This window comes from Miscanthus floridulus, chromosome 11 (genome assembly GCF_019320115.1).
Source record: "Miscanthus floridulus cultivar M001 chromosome 11, ASM1932011v1, whole genome shotgun sequence".
Lineage (NCBI taxonomy): Eukaryota > Viridiplantae > Streptophyta > Magnoliopsida > Poales > Poaceae > Miscanthus > Miscanthus floridulus.
Genome location: NC_089590.1, coordinates 36040528 through 36053442, shown reverse-complemented (window position 1 = coordinate 36053442; position 12915 = coordinate 36040528). Strand labels below are relative to the sequence as shown.

Here is a 12915-nt window from a genome sequence, read left to right as displayed (position 1 = left end):
TGGCAACGGCTCCTGACAGTCTGTTTAAAAACTTCGTCGTGCCACTTCGTGTTTACTTATTATGTCACTACTTCAGCTACACTTAATCTACTATGTCTATGTAATGTTACCAACTACGTGCTGTCTACTTGGCTCTTAACTCGGTTCTGTATTGAAAGATTTAATATATATTTTCGCATATGAACTTACCTGTGCCTACCAACGCACGCAAGGGCGCACGCCTTGTACTAGTCTTAAAGCAAATCCAATGGTTCAAAATTCAAGAGATTTGAAGAACAAAAATCTATTGACAGACAAATAGCAAAAATCTTATTATTTTGGAAACCATTGGAGATGCTACGGGAATATTTCCTCCTAGTTGAGAAATATTGACATTTACAAACACATGTAGCATGAATATATGATTCATCCATATTTGTTGCTATCGCATCACGGCCGCGCTTTGCCGTTGCCGTCGGTGACGTTGGACACCGGAAGCTCCACGACAGCTGCCTCCGATGACGGGAGCCGCGTGCACCACCCACGGCTGAACAGCTCCTCCATCTCCTCCAGTGGCCGGCCCTGCGTCTCCGGGCAGAGGAAGTAGAAGAACGTGGCCGCCAGCACGGCCAGCCCCGCGAACAGGAAGAAGGCACCGCCGATGGTCACCGCCTTGTACAGCGACACGAACGTCATAGAGACGCCGGCGTTCATGACGCGGTTGATGGCCACGCCGACGCTGGCGCCCTGCGCGCGCAGCCGGAGCGGGTACACCTCCGAGCTGTACGCCCACGTGATGGGCCCCACGCCGACGGAGAAGGACGCTATGAAGGTGAACACCGTTGCGATGGACAGCACCACAGCCCACGTCGGGGAGTGGCGCGGCGCCGAGCGCTCCACGACGGTGAGGCCAAGACCGAGGCAGGCAAGCGAGGCGATGATGCCCGCCAGGCTCGAGAGGTAGAGCGGCCTCCGCCCGATGCGGTCGACTAGCAGGATGGCTGTCATGATGAACACCGTCTTGGTGACGCCCACGCCGATGGTCGCTGCAAGGATGTGGCTGCGGGTGGCGATGCCGGCTGCCTTAAAGATGCGAGGGCTGTATAGGACCACGGCCTCGATTCCCGTGAGGTGCTGGAAGAAGTGGACTCCGAAGGCCGCGACGAGGATACGCCGGACGGGGGGCGTCGGGTGCAGGAACATCTCCTTCCACACGCCCTTGCCGACGACGACACCTCTCGTTTGGCGGGGTGCGCCTTCGTCTTCGGCGGCGGCGTCATCTGCCGCCAGACCCGCCGCGGTCTTGATCTCCGCGAGCCGCACGTCGGCCTCGCCCGCAGTGTCGGACATGCGCCTGAGCACGGCGAGGGCCTGCTCGACGCGGCCCTGCATGACGAGCCACCGGGGCGACTCCGGCATCGCGAGCACGCTGACTGCGAGCACGGCGCTCGGCAGCGCGCCGAGCCCCAGCATGGCGCGCCAGCCGTAGACCAGCGGCAGCTTGGCTAGCAGGTAGTTGGCCACGTACCCAATCAGGATGCCGAAGCTGATGCAGATCTCGGGCAGCGAGGTGACGGAGCCGCGGATCTGGGCGGACGAAATCTCAGCCGCATAGACGGGCGCGATCATGAGCGCGTATCCGACGCCGACGCCGGCCACGCAGCGTCCTGCCAGGAGCGTACCGAAGTTAGGCGAGAGTCCCATGAGGACTGACCCCGCGAGGAAGATGCAGGCCGAGAGGGAGATGGTGCGGCGGCGGCCGATCCAATCGGAGACGCGGCCGGCCGTGAGGGAGCCGACGAGGGCGCAGACGTTGAGGATGCCGGCGAGGACCTGGACCTGCGTGTCGTTGGTCTTGAGGTCCTCCTTGATGAACAGCATCGCGCCGCTCATGACGCCCGTGTCTGCGATAAATATAATATAATGCATAATATGCATGCGTGCACCGGAATTATATATATATGAGAGTAAGTTGATGCATGCATGTTCATTACCGTAGCCCATGAGGATGGAGATGATGGAACCAATAATGGAGCACGCCACGGCGTACTTGTTCTTTCCGCCATGGCCATCCCGACGTTGCTTATTCTCTTCTCCCATGGCTTCTACGCTTATACTTCACGATGCAGCTCGACGAGTGAAGCGGCAACACTCCTGGTCCACTTATACTACGACTAGTACGCTCCTGCCGGTTTACCTGAGGAAACATTATTACACATGTGGACTACATGTATAGGTCAAACATAGGAGTGAACCAAATGGTTACAGCAACCGATCAATCACCAATCTAGCTGCCTGCGCACTATCTATCAGTGCAGCGGTAGGCACGGGCCGGCACGTAGAGAAGTTCAACTCGTGCTGCAAAAGAACCGAAAGGTCGTCAGTTCATTCATTCATCAATTGTGTGCTGCAAGGTACGGATACATCACCGCCCAACAATTGAGTAGCACACTATACTGAGTTCTTCTCTCATCGCGGGAACAGGGACAGCCATACACACTACACAGAGATAAACGCACACAAGGCCATTACGCACTTTGGCTGTGCGCCTGTGGCCCAAGCTGCCACCGAGAGTGCTGGAAACTGACAACTCACGCATGCCATGGCTTTTGTTGTGTGTCTTGGCAGGTAGTATAGTGCTTATCCGATCCACGCTGACTTCGAAGGAAGTTTGGCACGATAGCTCGGTTTTGAAATGGTTGAAGGAAACACAGCGACACCTTAAAAACGATTTATAAACGTATCTTTGCATGCTTCCGTTAGAACAACATACATAGGACATGCAACTTTTGGATTTTTACTCTCATGCTGCTCGGCTGCAGCATTCACATATATTGCAGATGTCAGTGCGTAGTGGCACGTGTTTCCAGCCAGTTTTAGGTCACACAAGACGTGTTCTTTAACATTTTTAGGGCTTTCGAGCGACCGTTATATACATTAAACCACCTGCTCTAGGCACAACCTTTGTTTAGCGCACGTACGTCGCCTCTAGCAGGGACACACAAGCGAGAGCGCCGCCATCAGGGGTGTTCCTTGTCACATTGAATGTTTGGATGCTAATTAGAAGAACTAAACATGGGGTAATTATAAAACTAATTGCATAAACTGTAACTAAACCGCGAGACGAATTTATTAAGCCTAATAAATCCATAGTTAAAATATGTTTAGGGTAGCATCACATTCGCTAATTATAGACTAATTAGGCTTAGGGCCTATTCAGTTAGTCTAGATTGAGGCTAGAAATTATTCCCGCCGATCAATATTATACAAATTAGACAATCGTTCCGGCTAGGAATCGTTCCAGGTCTCCATTTCGAGGTAACCGAATAGGCCCTTAATAGATTCGTCTAATGAATTAGTCTTCATTTATATAATTAGTTTTATAATTAGTTTATATTTATTACTCCTAATTAGTATCCAAACATCCGATATGACATTGACTAAACTTTAGTCACGTGGAACCAAAGCAACGAACATTGGACGGAGCGGCTAACGACGAGGTTGCTACAGGCTAGGACAATAGATGAGGCAACTGCGGTGAGGATCCAACATGTTAAGGTTTGGTTTTTCACGAGGAGGGGTTTCCATCATAATTAGATGGGAGATAGGATCGCCATCGGCTTTTGGCCCAACGGTGATGGTGGGTTGAGGGGCACGAGAAAAGTGACCAGAGGTCAAGGGCGAATCTAGAGAATGGAATCATTGGGGTCATCATCAGAGAAGCTGATGTAACAAGATGTTTTGTCAGGGTTATGAACTAAATAAAGCCTTAATATACAAGGGGTTAACAAAAACGTCGGAATCAACAGACCACGGTAATATAGTGTACATTCGCCCCTAGTGGGGGCACCACGGAGCGGATGTTGGAGGATATCCGATTGGACGGAGCCGATAGCGGGGGGCGAGGGTCGCTAGTGAAGTAACCGATTCGGATTAGGGAAGGACGAGAAAGAAGTAGGAGGGTGGACCGTGAGTGGAGAGGTCATCGGTGGCCTAGGCACCGGGCGAGGAAGAGATAGAAGTTGAAGATAAGCTTAGGTATTCTTACCAACGCGCACGCTAAGGGATGGCTAATCTTGGCTAGAAGTGTTTGATATATGATGATTGGTCGAACAATGATGTGAATAGTTCATGAATGTAGTTGAAATATGAAAATTTACCATTGTGGAGTGCCCGAGTGCTACAAAGTTACGCTAGGCATGTTAGAACAACCATTAGTCATGGAAATGACCTTTGGTCTTCTCTCAAAGCTCTCAAGGTTACTGGTTGAAACAGACGCTCTCCTAGTGAAGCAAGCGGAAGAATGGAGTCTATCGATGGCGGGAAGGCTGATAAAAAAATATTCAAGGATCTAGCACGTCTAAATTTTATTTCGTTTCAAATTAGTGCTGTCCCTAGATCATGTAATAGGACTACTTATGCACTAGCCGCAATGGGATGTGAGTGCGGGGAGGATGATAATCCCTTTGTGGATCCTCTCTTTGTGTAAGACGATTGTGGTTGCCAATAGTGCAGCATCCGAGTAATGGAATCCCTTTCTATTTTCAAAAAATGCCGTGGTACCCTACAACACCCAACACCCAGAGAATGTTGTGATGCTAGGAAGGGATAAATAAACTCTTCCTATTGTCCACTTTACTTCTGGAATGCCTGGATATATGGTCTTTGGGAAGCGTGGCAACTAGCCCTTTAGATAGTGTTTGGTCGGGAGACAAAGAGGAGCTGGATAGTCCTGACTCTGGTTTGTGGGACAATACAAATGTAATTTTCTGTTCTTTTAGAATTACATAGTACAACGTAGGGTTGAGAAGGGATAGGATCAACCCATTTTTTGTTTGGTCTAGAGACATCAAAAGTGGAATCAGCTACGACATGTGGGGCCCATTTGTTAGTTTTTTTTTTATTTTTTTCAGTTTTCTTCCTCCCCCTATCTCCTTTGTCCCCGATCCGAAGCCCACCACACGGTCGCGCCTCGCGCCTCCTCTACAATGACAGTGGTAGAGGTAGCCCGCGCGGCAATGGGGCTAGAGCTCACCTACGCGGCCACAGCGGGGGCACCGGTAGAGCAGACCCACGTGACGGCAGTGACGTCGCCTTCTCACCCCCCCCCCCCCCCACTCTCGCGGATCACTTGCCACCGCCATCGGTATCTCACTCGCCTACTCCCTGTTCTGTTCTTCTCGAATCGGACTCTGCCCATGCGCTCGCCCACTTCTTCCCCACCTCCAGCAACTCCGGTGGGCCCCCACTTGTTCTTCAACTCTGGCAGCCCCTGCTCGTCTTCTTTCCCGTTCATCTCATGTGTGCACGGCACTCGTCCCACCTGGGATGCCCCAGTCTGCTTGATTTTTGGGTGCGAGGCGAGCACGCATCTTAAGCAAATATTCACATGTGGGACGTTCTCGCCTTTGGTGGCCTCCCAATCAAACACTACTCATCCCGGAGCCATCCCATCCCGTCACAACTCATTCTTGCATCCAAACACTACCTTAGTGCCTCCCAAAATGCTAGAACTGCATGACATCTGGTATTCAAGAAGATCAGAGAGCTTAGAAAGTCTAAACAACACATATCACTTGTTACATGAAAGTCTAGTGATACAAGTTTGGTTTGTTTGTGAACCTGTAAATAGGCTTAATTTTTGCGGGTTTGCTACATGTTCGTGGACACATCCATTTAGGATGTGTTTGGTTTTGCGATAAGAGGGATGGGATGGATCTATTCCCGTTTTAGGTGATGGAATGGTTCCATCTTTGCGTTTGGTTGGTGGATGGTGACATCATTGTTCTCTGTTTGGTTAGAGCGATAAGGATGGCACATGATATGTCGCGTTGGTGATTGTTAGGCATCTGTTTAGATGGGGCCCACGTGTCATCCTCTCTAGTTCATCTTCTTCCTTCCATCACCGACCGCCTTCGTCTTCCTTCCATCACCGACCATGCCATGGAGTCTGCCCCGACCACGCCAAGGACTTCACACCAAGCTCTACATCTTCCTCCACCGCTCGACGATCGCATGGATCTCGCCCGCCGCTCATCCAATCCCGCCTGGAGCTGGCGCTGCCAGAGCTCCACCCGGAGTCCGCGCCGTTGCTGAGCTCGCCAATGGCCGAGGTCACTCGTGCTGCCACCGGGGACGCGCTCGCCCATGGCCGGGGCCGCTGCGCCGCTGCCGTCGCCTGACCTACTCGCCCAGTCCGTCGTCGCCTCGCAAGGGCCGGGTGAGGTCATCTGCACTGGAGTCGTAAGCCACCCACTTCACTCGTCGGGGGCCACCTGTACGCTGGGCAAGGGTGGCGCTTGCGCCGTGCCCAGGCCAGCCAGCCACGCCGTGGCCGTGGAAGAGGAAGGCACGTAGACAGAGACAAAACATCGTTGCCAAGGGACGAGCGCATACATCACTTTCGGAGGGATGGCTTAGTGCTCGAATCTTGAATAATATTCCCTGTTGGGGCGGCTCTATCCCACCTATCTCCGAATAAAACACTAGGACAAATCCACCTCGTCCCTCTCCCGCTCCCAACCAAACACAGCCTTACATCCATTCCTGGAACTGGCTGGAAACACATACGGTCAACCATTGAACGCCTGCAATGCAATGTGTGAATGCTGCAACAGAGCAGCATGACGGCTGATCAGTCCTACACCTAGGAAACGCCAAAAGTTCCATGTACTATGTATGTTGTTTACTTGTTTTAACGGTCGTAGCGTGCAAATATGTGTTCTTTAAATCATTTTTTAAGTTGTCGATGTATTTTTCTTAATATTTATTGGAGGAATATATACTTTAGAAACATCATCAAGATATACGAAGAACATAAATATGCACGTAGGCACTGAAATGCCATGCATATATATGGTACATGGTTCATTCGAGATATATACGTGTCAAACGGTCCCGATTAGGCCGTGAGCAACTTGTACTTGTTGAGTCATCAGTTTTGTATAAGGTGCGCTGCCGAAACACCAAGTGTGGTGTTTCTAAGTTCCTGCACGTTGCGGCAAAGGAAGGCTGCTGGACGTCTCTTTACATTGAGCCTGAGGTGCGGTACTCGGTGGGAAATCTTGATTGAACGAATGTATATATATAATTAGAAGAAGAAGCAGCAGCTAGAAGCATGAAGATGCAAGCGCGGGTGTCGACGGGTAGGATCGGATCGATCGTGACCCAACGAGTGAACGACAACGTCGTGGGTTATCAACTCTCTTCTCGCCGCTGGCTGGCCGTCCGCTTTTCCACGGAGTGGAGATTATTCTGCCTCGCGCGTACACGAACAAGGTGGTGCAGTGCTGGCCCTAGGGTAGGACACGAGATGCGACGGCCGGGGGCTTAAATGAAGGAGGGATCCAAATTCAGGTATACAAATCCCCAGGTTCTAGTGTCTATTAGGCATTAGCAAACTAATAAGAAGAGAGACATAAAACTGATCAAGTGGTCCAAAAAGACAATATCGACATTTCTTTTCTAGTTTCCTTTCCCCACGGCCCTCGGATAGAGTGGAGGCGAGGAGTCACGCTACACACATCACACTCTGATCGTGAGTTCGCGATGTGCGCCTTACACACGCGGAGCTGGCGAGCCACGCCGCCGCGAAGAGCTAGACTACCGGAGACACGGACACGATGCACGAGGACGGCGACCAGGCAGGGCTCCACGACGACGACATCTTGATTCTTTGCTTCTTACGAATTGCGATCACCGATCAGTTGTTTAGGCCCAATATTTTTTTCTTTTTATTTTTAATCCAAATTAATTATTTGTATAGTATTCCAGACTTCTAGTACTTTGTACCCATATAGTCATATTTTTCTTCTAATTTAAGTGTTAGAATTTTAGAATGTTACCTAAGAAACATTTATCATGGGTGAGAAAAGAAAAAGAATATATTGCTTTTTTAATCTACATTGTTCTTTGATAATTATCATACATCTACAAATATATTGCTTAATCTACATTGTTCCTCAATAATTATCAGACATGTTAAATTAAAAATATGTTATTGAATTTACTTTCGTTTTGCAAGTAAAATTAGTGTCTATATATTATAAATTTTATACATAATCAAACGGGCCGTTGCGACTAGATCGCGGAAGGGCCCTTCAAATCCTAGCGCCAGCACTGGGTTGGTGGCGTCCTGGACCGCGCATGTTCAAGTTCAACTCGACGCCGCCGATGTGCCCACCAATGGCTTTCCCTCCTGCTCCGTCGCCCTGCTGCCCTTTCCTTGGCGTGCCACCACCGCTAGAACGGACGACGGCGTTCCTCGTAACGCCTCTTTTGCCCGTACCCCGTAGTAGAGGAAAGCGCCGCCGGAATCCAATCGTCAGCCATTAACAAATGCTAACAAAGTAAACAGGGAAGAAGAAAGACACCATCGACTGGAACTGGACAATTCTGATTGAAACCAAGCAACTGGGGTGGTGTGAGATAACCACGCGCCTCAGATCCATCGCGATCTTGCTTTTTATATTCGTTCATCACCCAATTGTATAATTTCCCGAATTCTTCATCAATCCCAAACTTTACTACTATGATGATGAGACAGGATTCTTACATGCGGCCTATCGCATTATATAATAATATAATACCTACCACGGGTTAATCAACAACGTGATAAGCAGACGAGTGAAATCAAGATAGGTCGCCAAGAAAGACAAAGAAGGCGTACAGTTCGGGTAGTCGACGCACCTGCTCACCGGAAGCAGAATAATGGCCGCAGATCTCACTCTCACCGGAAAGCAGCCACCGATTCCCAGCCGCGCGCCGCCGTCCTGCCCTGACGATAAATCCCCAAGTCGCCACCGCAGAGAGGAAGACAATAAATAGAATGCTGTTCTCGCCTACCAACGCCGCGCGATTCAGAGATATCGATCCGAGCTCTGGATCTGTCAAGTTATTAAGTGTGCTGATCTGCCAAGGGATCTGATCTTATCCTATCCTAACCGTTTGACACTACAGACCCCCCGGTGCGGCAGACTCGCTCGCCAAACTGACGCACTTGCATGCTAGGACTGTCCACCTGTTTCTCCCTTGCACGAGGGAGGATTGCCGTCGGGGCCTGAGGTACAAGGTTTTCTTTTATTTTGATTTTTTTCGTCATGAAATAAAGGCACGGACACACGCACATCCTATCTTATTGGACTGCTATTAAAGTCATCATAGAACCACCAAAAGAATACTAATGAACCAAGCTACGCCTAAAGTGTTGTGGTTCTTCCTCTGCATGCCCTCAAACATACTGTAATCTGATTTTAAGATCGGAAATGCTGGGAGGCAGGTGTCCATCCCGTCGGATGACCCCGTCCGTGCGTGGCTGTGCTGATACTTTTGATTCACGTGGTTATATGGTTCCTTCCCGCTTTTTAATTTTTGTGCCACTAGCCGTATCATATTTAGTTCCTGTCTGGCTATCACTAAACTAAAATACAAATTACTTATACAGTTTTTTTTTTTTGAAAGGGACTTGTACAGTTATACTGGAATCTATCTATTACTAGTAGACTGTGTATCAAATACAATACTGAGGCCCCGTTTGGACTAAAGTTTAGCCCATCCCTTTTAATCACCTTTTAGCCCTCATGGATCGAGTGCTAAAAGTGAGGTGCTAAATTTTAACCTAACATTTTTTCATTAGCCCCTCCAAGGTGGGCTAAAGAGGGCTAAAAGTGGTCCTTCATGGCAAAAGACGCATATTACCCCCACCCTCTTTTAGTTCTGTGCATGAGTATTAATTAGGGACAAATAGGTCATGAGAGAGTACATGGCTAATCTTTAGCACCTGGATCCAAACAGCCCTATGGACTAAACTTTAGCCCCTTCATTCTAAGAGCTAATCTTTAGCCTTGGGCTAAAGTTTAGCCCCAAGGATCCAAACAGGGTCTTATACCCGCGAACATAAAATGAACTTATACATGAGTTATACTATATATGCCAACTCCATTAAAAAAATTGAAGGTATTTTAGGTTTGTTATAAGTCATTTTTTTATTTTGGCCATAAATATCTAACACTTTTTATATTTTAACCTTACAACTAAATTTATTACCAACAATACTTTCATAATATATAGTTCATTTATTTAGAATTTTATTTTTTTCTAGTCAAGTTACAAAAAATTAAGATAATGCTAGGACGGGTGTCTGTTAGCCCGCCTCTTTATAATTTTCTATCTGTTCATTCTCAGCTCATTTATGCACGTCCATTCATCTTCCTTCGCTTCTCCAAACTAATTTTCCTCTAGTGCTCTAGCCCTAAAATTGAGGAGCCCCTGTCTCTAGGACGCAGTGCACTGTCGTATGCCCTCTGTGGCCGTATGCTCAATGCCCGACTTCTTTTGCAGTCTCTCCACCAGCAATCCATCCAAATGGAAGAGCTTGATCTTTCTCTAACTCTTCCTAGACTAATAGAGGGTGTCATCTAGCGGAGTTCTACCTGGTGGCGACGATTCCTCCATTAGGGGTCGAAGATGAGCGCGGAGCAATAAGCGCGAAAATTAGAGGGGAAGCAGGGGACGACGATTACACGTGAAGCAAATAGAAGAAGGTGTAGGATCTTATGTCCCCCGTGTGGTAGGGGGCAAAACAGAGATGAGAAAGGCCATCAAGAAATGTGCTGATTCTATGGCAGGCATGTTGAAATGTTTTTGGAACTTGTTTTGACAACAATTTTTGTATGTTGCGGGAGCTTTTTTGCTTTATCATTTCTAGAAGATGTACAATGTTGCAACAAGTTTATTGATTACTTGTGAGTATGTGTCAACACTTGCACTTTTGAATTAATATTTTTATTTATTTTGGTAACGATTATCAGATATTTCAGTTCTATTTTTTGTTCATATATCTACAAAAAATATATTGTTTCTTTGTGTTACAGTATGAGATATTGCAATGTTTCAGTTGGTGATTTTGGGTGTTTGAAATAGATGTTTTCTCATGTTACAGTACAAACAAAGTTGAATGCTAAAAAGAGGGGCTTTAACTTGGATGTTGCAACAAATCTGAAAGTTGCAATCATTTTTCCCAATGTTTAATACACTAGATTCTATTGTGGAGATTGTATCATCTTTGATGTTGCAATGACAAAATTTGTGCACCTTATTTTAGGATCAAGAGTAATATTTTTTCGATCTCTCTCTCTCTCGTGCTGCTAGCACCATGCATGGGCAACTGCGGCGTGCAGTAGTGCTCCAGCGAGCGTTGATGTAGTGCTTCGTTTGCGACGCAGGAAAGGCGTGGTTAGGTCATGTTGGAGTGGTTATGTCACTGGTCCATCATTTGGACACTATTGCTCTCTATATATATATGTGCGGGGGGGGGGGGGGGGGGGGGGGGGGGGAGCTTGCAATGTCGTGTATACAATGCTTTCTATGAAATCTTCGGATGGTGTTGACGTTGAAGATGACCCCAAGCCAACACACCAGCAGAGCTTTGGATGTCCAAAGAGGTTGTAGATCAACCTGCAACGCAGCAGGAACGCAGCATAATCGACCAAACTGATCTAGAGACCGATAAGGCCGATGTAGAGCCCGTTCTTGGCTAAAAAACACTCCCGAACTTCTCCCGGGAAGATCCGTCGGGGAGGAGCACATGGAGGATCTTCTAGGACCAGCAAGGCCGTCTAGGATGCTGACAAATCTCACCGGGAGACGTGCCGAACAGCAAGAGGGGATGAGAGGAGTAAAGGGGTAAAAGGAGTTGATAAATTGGTTTGTATGATAATTGGATAGATGGGAAGTCAATCAGCCATGTACCCCTTATTTTATAAGGGGTAGGGGTGGTCTTATCCCATAGAAAAACAAATATGGTATTAATATCATGTCGCTTTATGGAGTTTTCCTGAGATTGGACCAAAACTGTCATAGGCCTATTTAAATTGGCTTGGGCCCAATTTGATTGTCAACATATGCCCCCCTGTTTTTAGGTAAATGATACATGAACCTTGTGGGGGTATTAACCCCTATACCCTTACGGCTAGGCTTGGGCCGGCCCGGATCAGGGGGTCCGGTCCACTAGAAGACGACGCGTGGCCCGGCCAACCTGTTCGGAGTCCCGCGCAAGGAGTCAAGGCAGATTTGGAGATCAAGCAAGATCCTGGTCGGTTAGAATAGGAATCCTTATCCGGCCACCTATGGCAATTGTAACTGGCTAGGATTAGTTTCCAGATCTATAACCCTGCCCCCCGGACTATATAAGGCGGGCAGGGGACCCCTCTAAAAAACATCTCTCATTGACATACATCAATACAATCAGACGCAGGACGTAGGTATTACGCCTTCTTGGCGGCCGAACCTGGATAAAACCTCGTGTCTGTCTTGCGTCACCGTCTTGTTTGTGGCTTGCGCATCTGTCTGCCGACAATCTACTACCTTGGGCATACCCCTAGGTAGACTGCCGACCATATTTCGTCGACAGTGGCGCGCCAGGTAGGGGGTGTGCGTACTGCTCTCCAAGCGAACAAGATGGTCATCATCCCCGGCTCCATGGCTACACCGAACGGCCTCACGTTCACCGTCGGTCAGATCACCTGGACCACCGGCTCCGATGACTTCATCGCCATGACCACGGAGGAGGCGCGGATTCAATCTGCGTCGACCGCTGCTTCACCTGCATCGGCTATGGCTCCGACCATGGTGGATACAGCTCCGACCATGGTGGATACAGCTCCGACCACGGTGGATCTGGCTCTGACCATGGTACATCTAGGCTCTGACCATGCCTGCATCATCTTCAGCCACGCCGACAACCCATCGTCCGCTTCCCCGCTACAAAGGGAAGCAGATCGACAACATCCGACCTGCTCGACTCCATCGATCGGGTCGGCACCAAACTCGCTGAAACCCTAGCTCTGGTAAGTGCAATTCAAAGTCAACCTAATGAGCAGGTAACCGCTCCCCACAACAGATCTACCCTGACCAGCTCGGGCCAGTCGTCCTGCACGA

General features: G+C 48.6%; 1 protein-coding gene across 5 annotated transcripts; it reads right to left on the bottom strand.

Annotated features, from left to right (window-relative positions):
* Positions 1–286: 286 nt before the first annotated feature.
* Positions 287–8906, bottom strand: LOC136493067 (probable polyol transporter 6). Of its 5 annotated transcripts, none has more exons than XM_066489107.1 (4): positions 8648–8906; positions 2263–2337; positions 1974–2176; positions 287–1883 (listed from the first exon to the last, which is right to left on the bottom strand). In XM_066489107.1, the coding sequence occupies exons 3-4, from the start codon at positions 2077–2079 to the stop codon at positions 430–432; spliced, it is 1560 nt and encodes a 519-aa protein (XP_066345204.1). In that variant the 5' UTR covers positions 2080–2176; positions 2263–2337; positions 8648–8906; the 3' UTR covers positions 287–429. The 5 variants fall into 5 exon arrangements, with proteins under 5 accessions (XP_066345204.1, XP_066345201.1, XP_066345202.1 ...); XM_066489104.1 differs by having other exon boundaries at positions 2246–2337; positions 8668–8906; XM_066489105.1 differs by having other exon boundaries at positions 2252–2337; positions 8668–8906.
* Between the last annotated feature and the right edge of the window lie 4009 nt (positions 8907–12915).

Excerpts from the sequence above, each read along its gene's own strand:
- LOC136493067 (XM_066489106.1), bottom strand. The coding sequence starts at position 2,079 with ATGGGAGAAGAGAATAAGCAACGTCGGGATGGCCATGGCGGAAAGAAC. Across the intron at positions 1,884-1,973 it reads CTCCATCCTCATGGGCTACG|ACACGGGCGTCATGAGCGGC; the intron begins GTAATGAACATG and ends TATTTATCGCAG.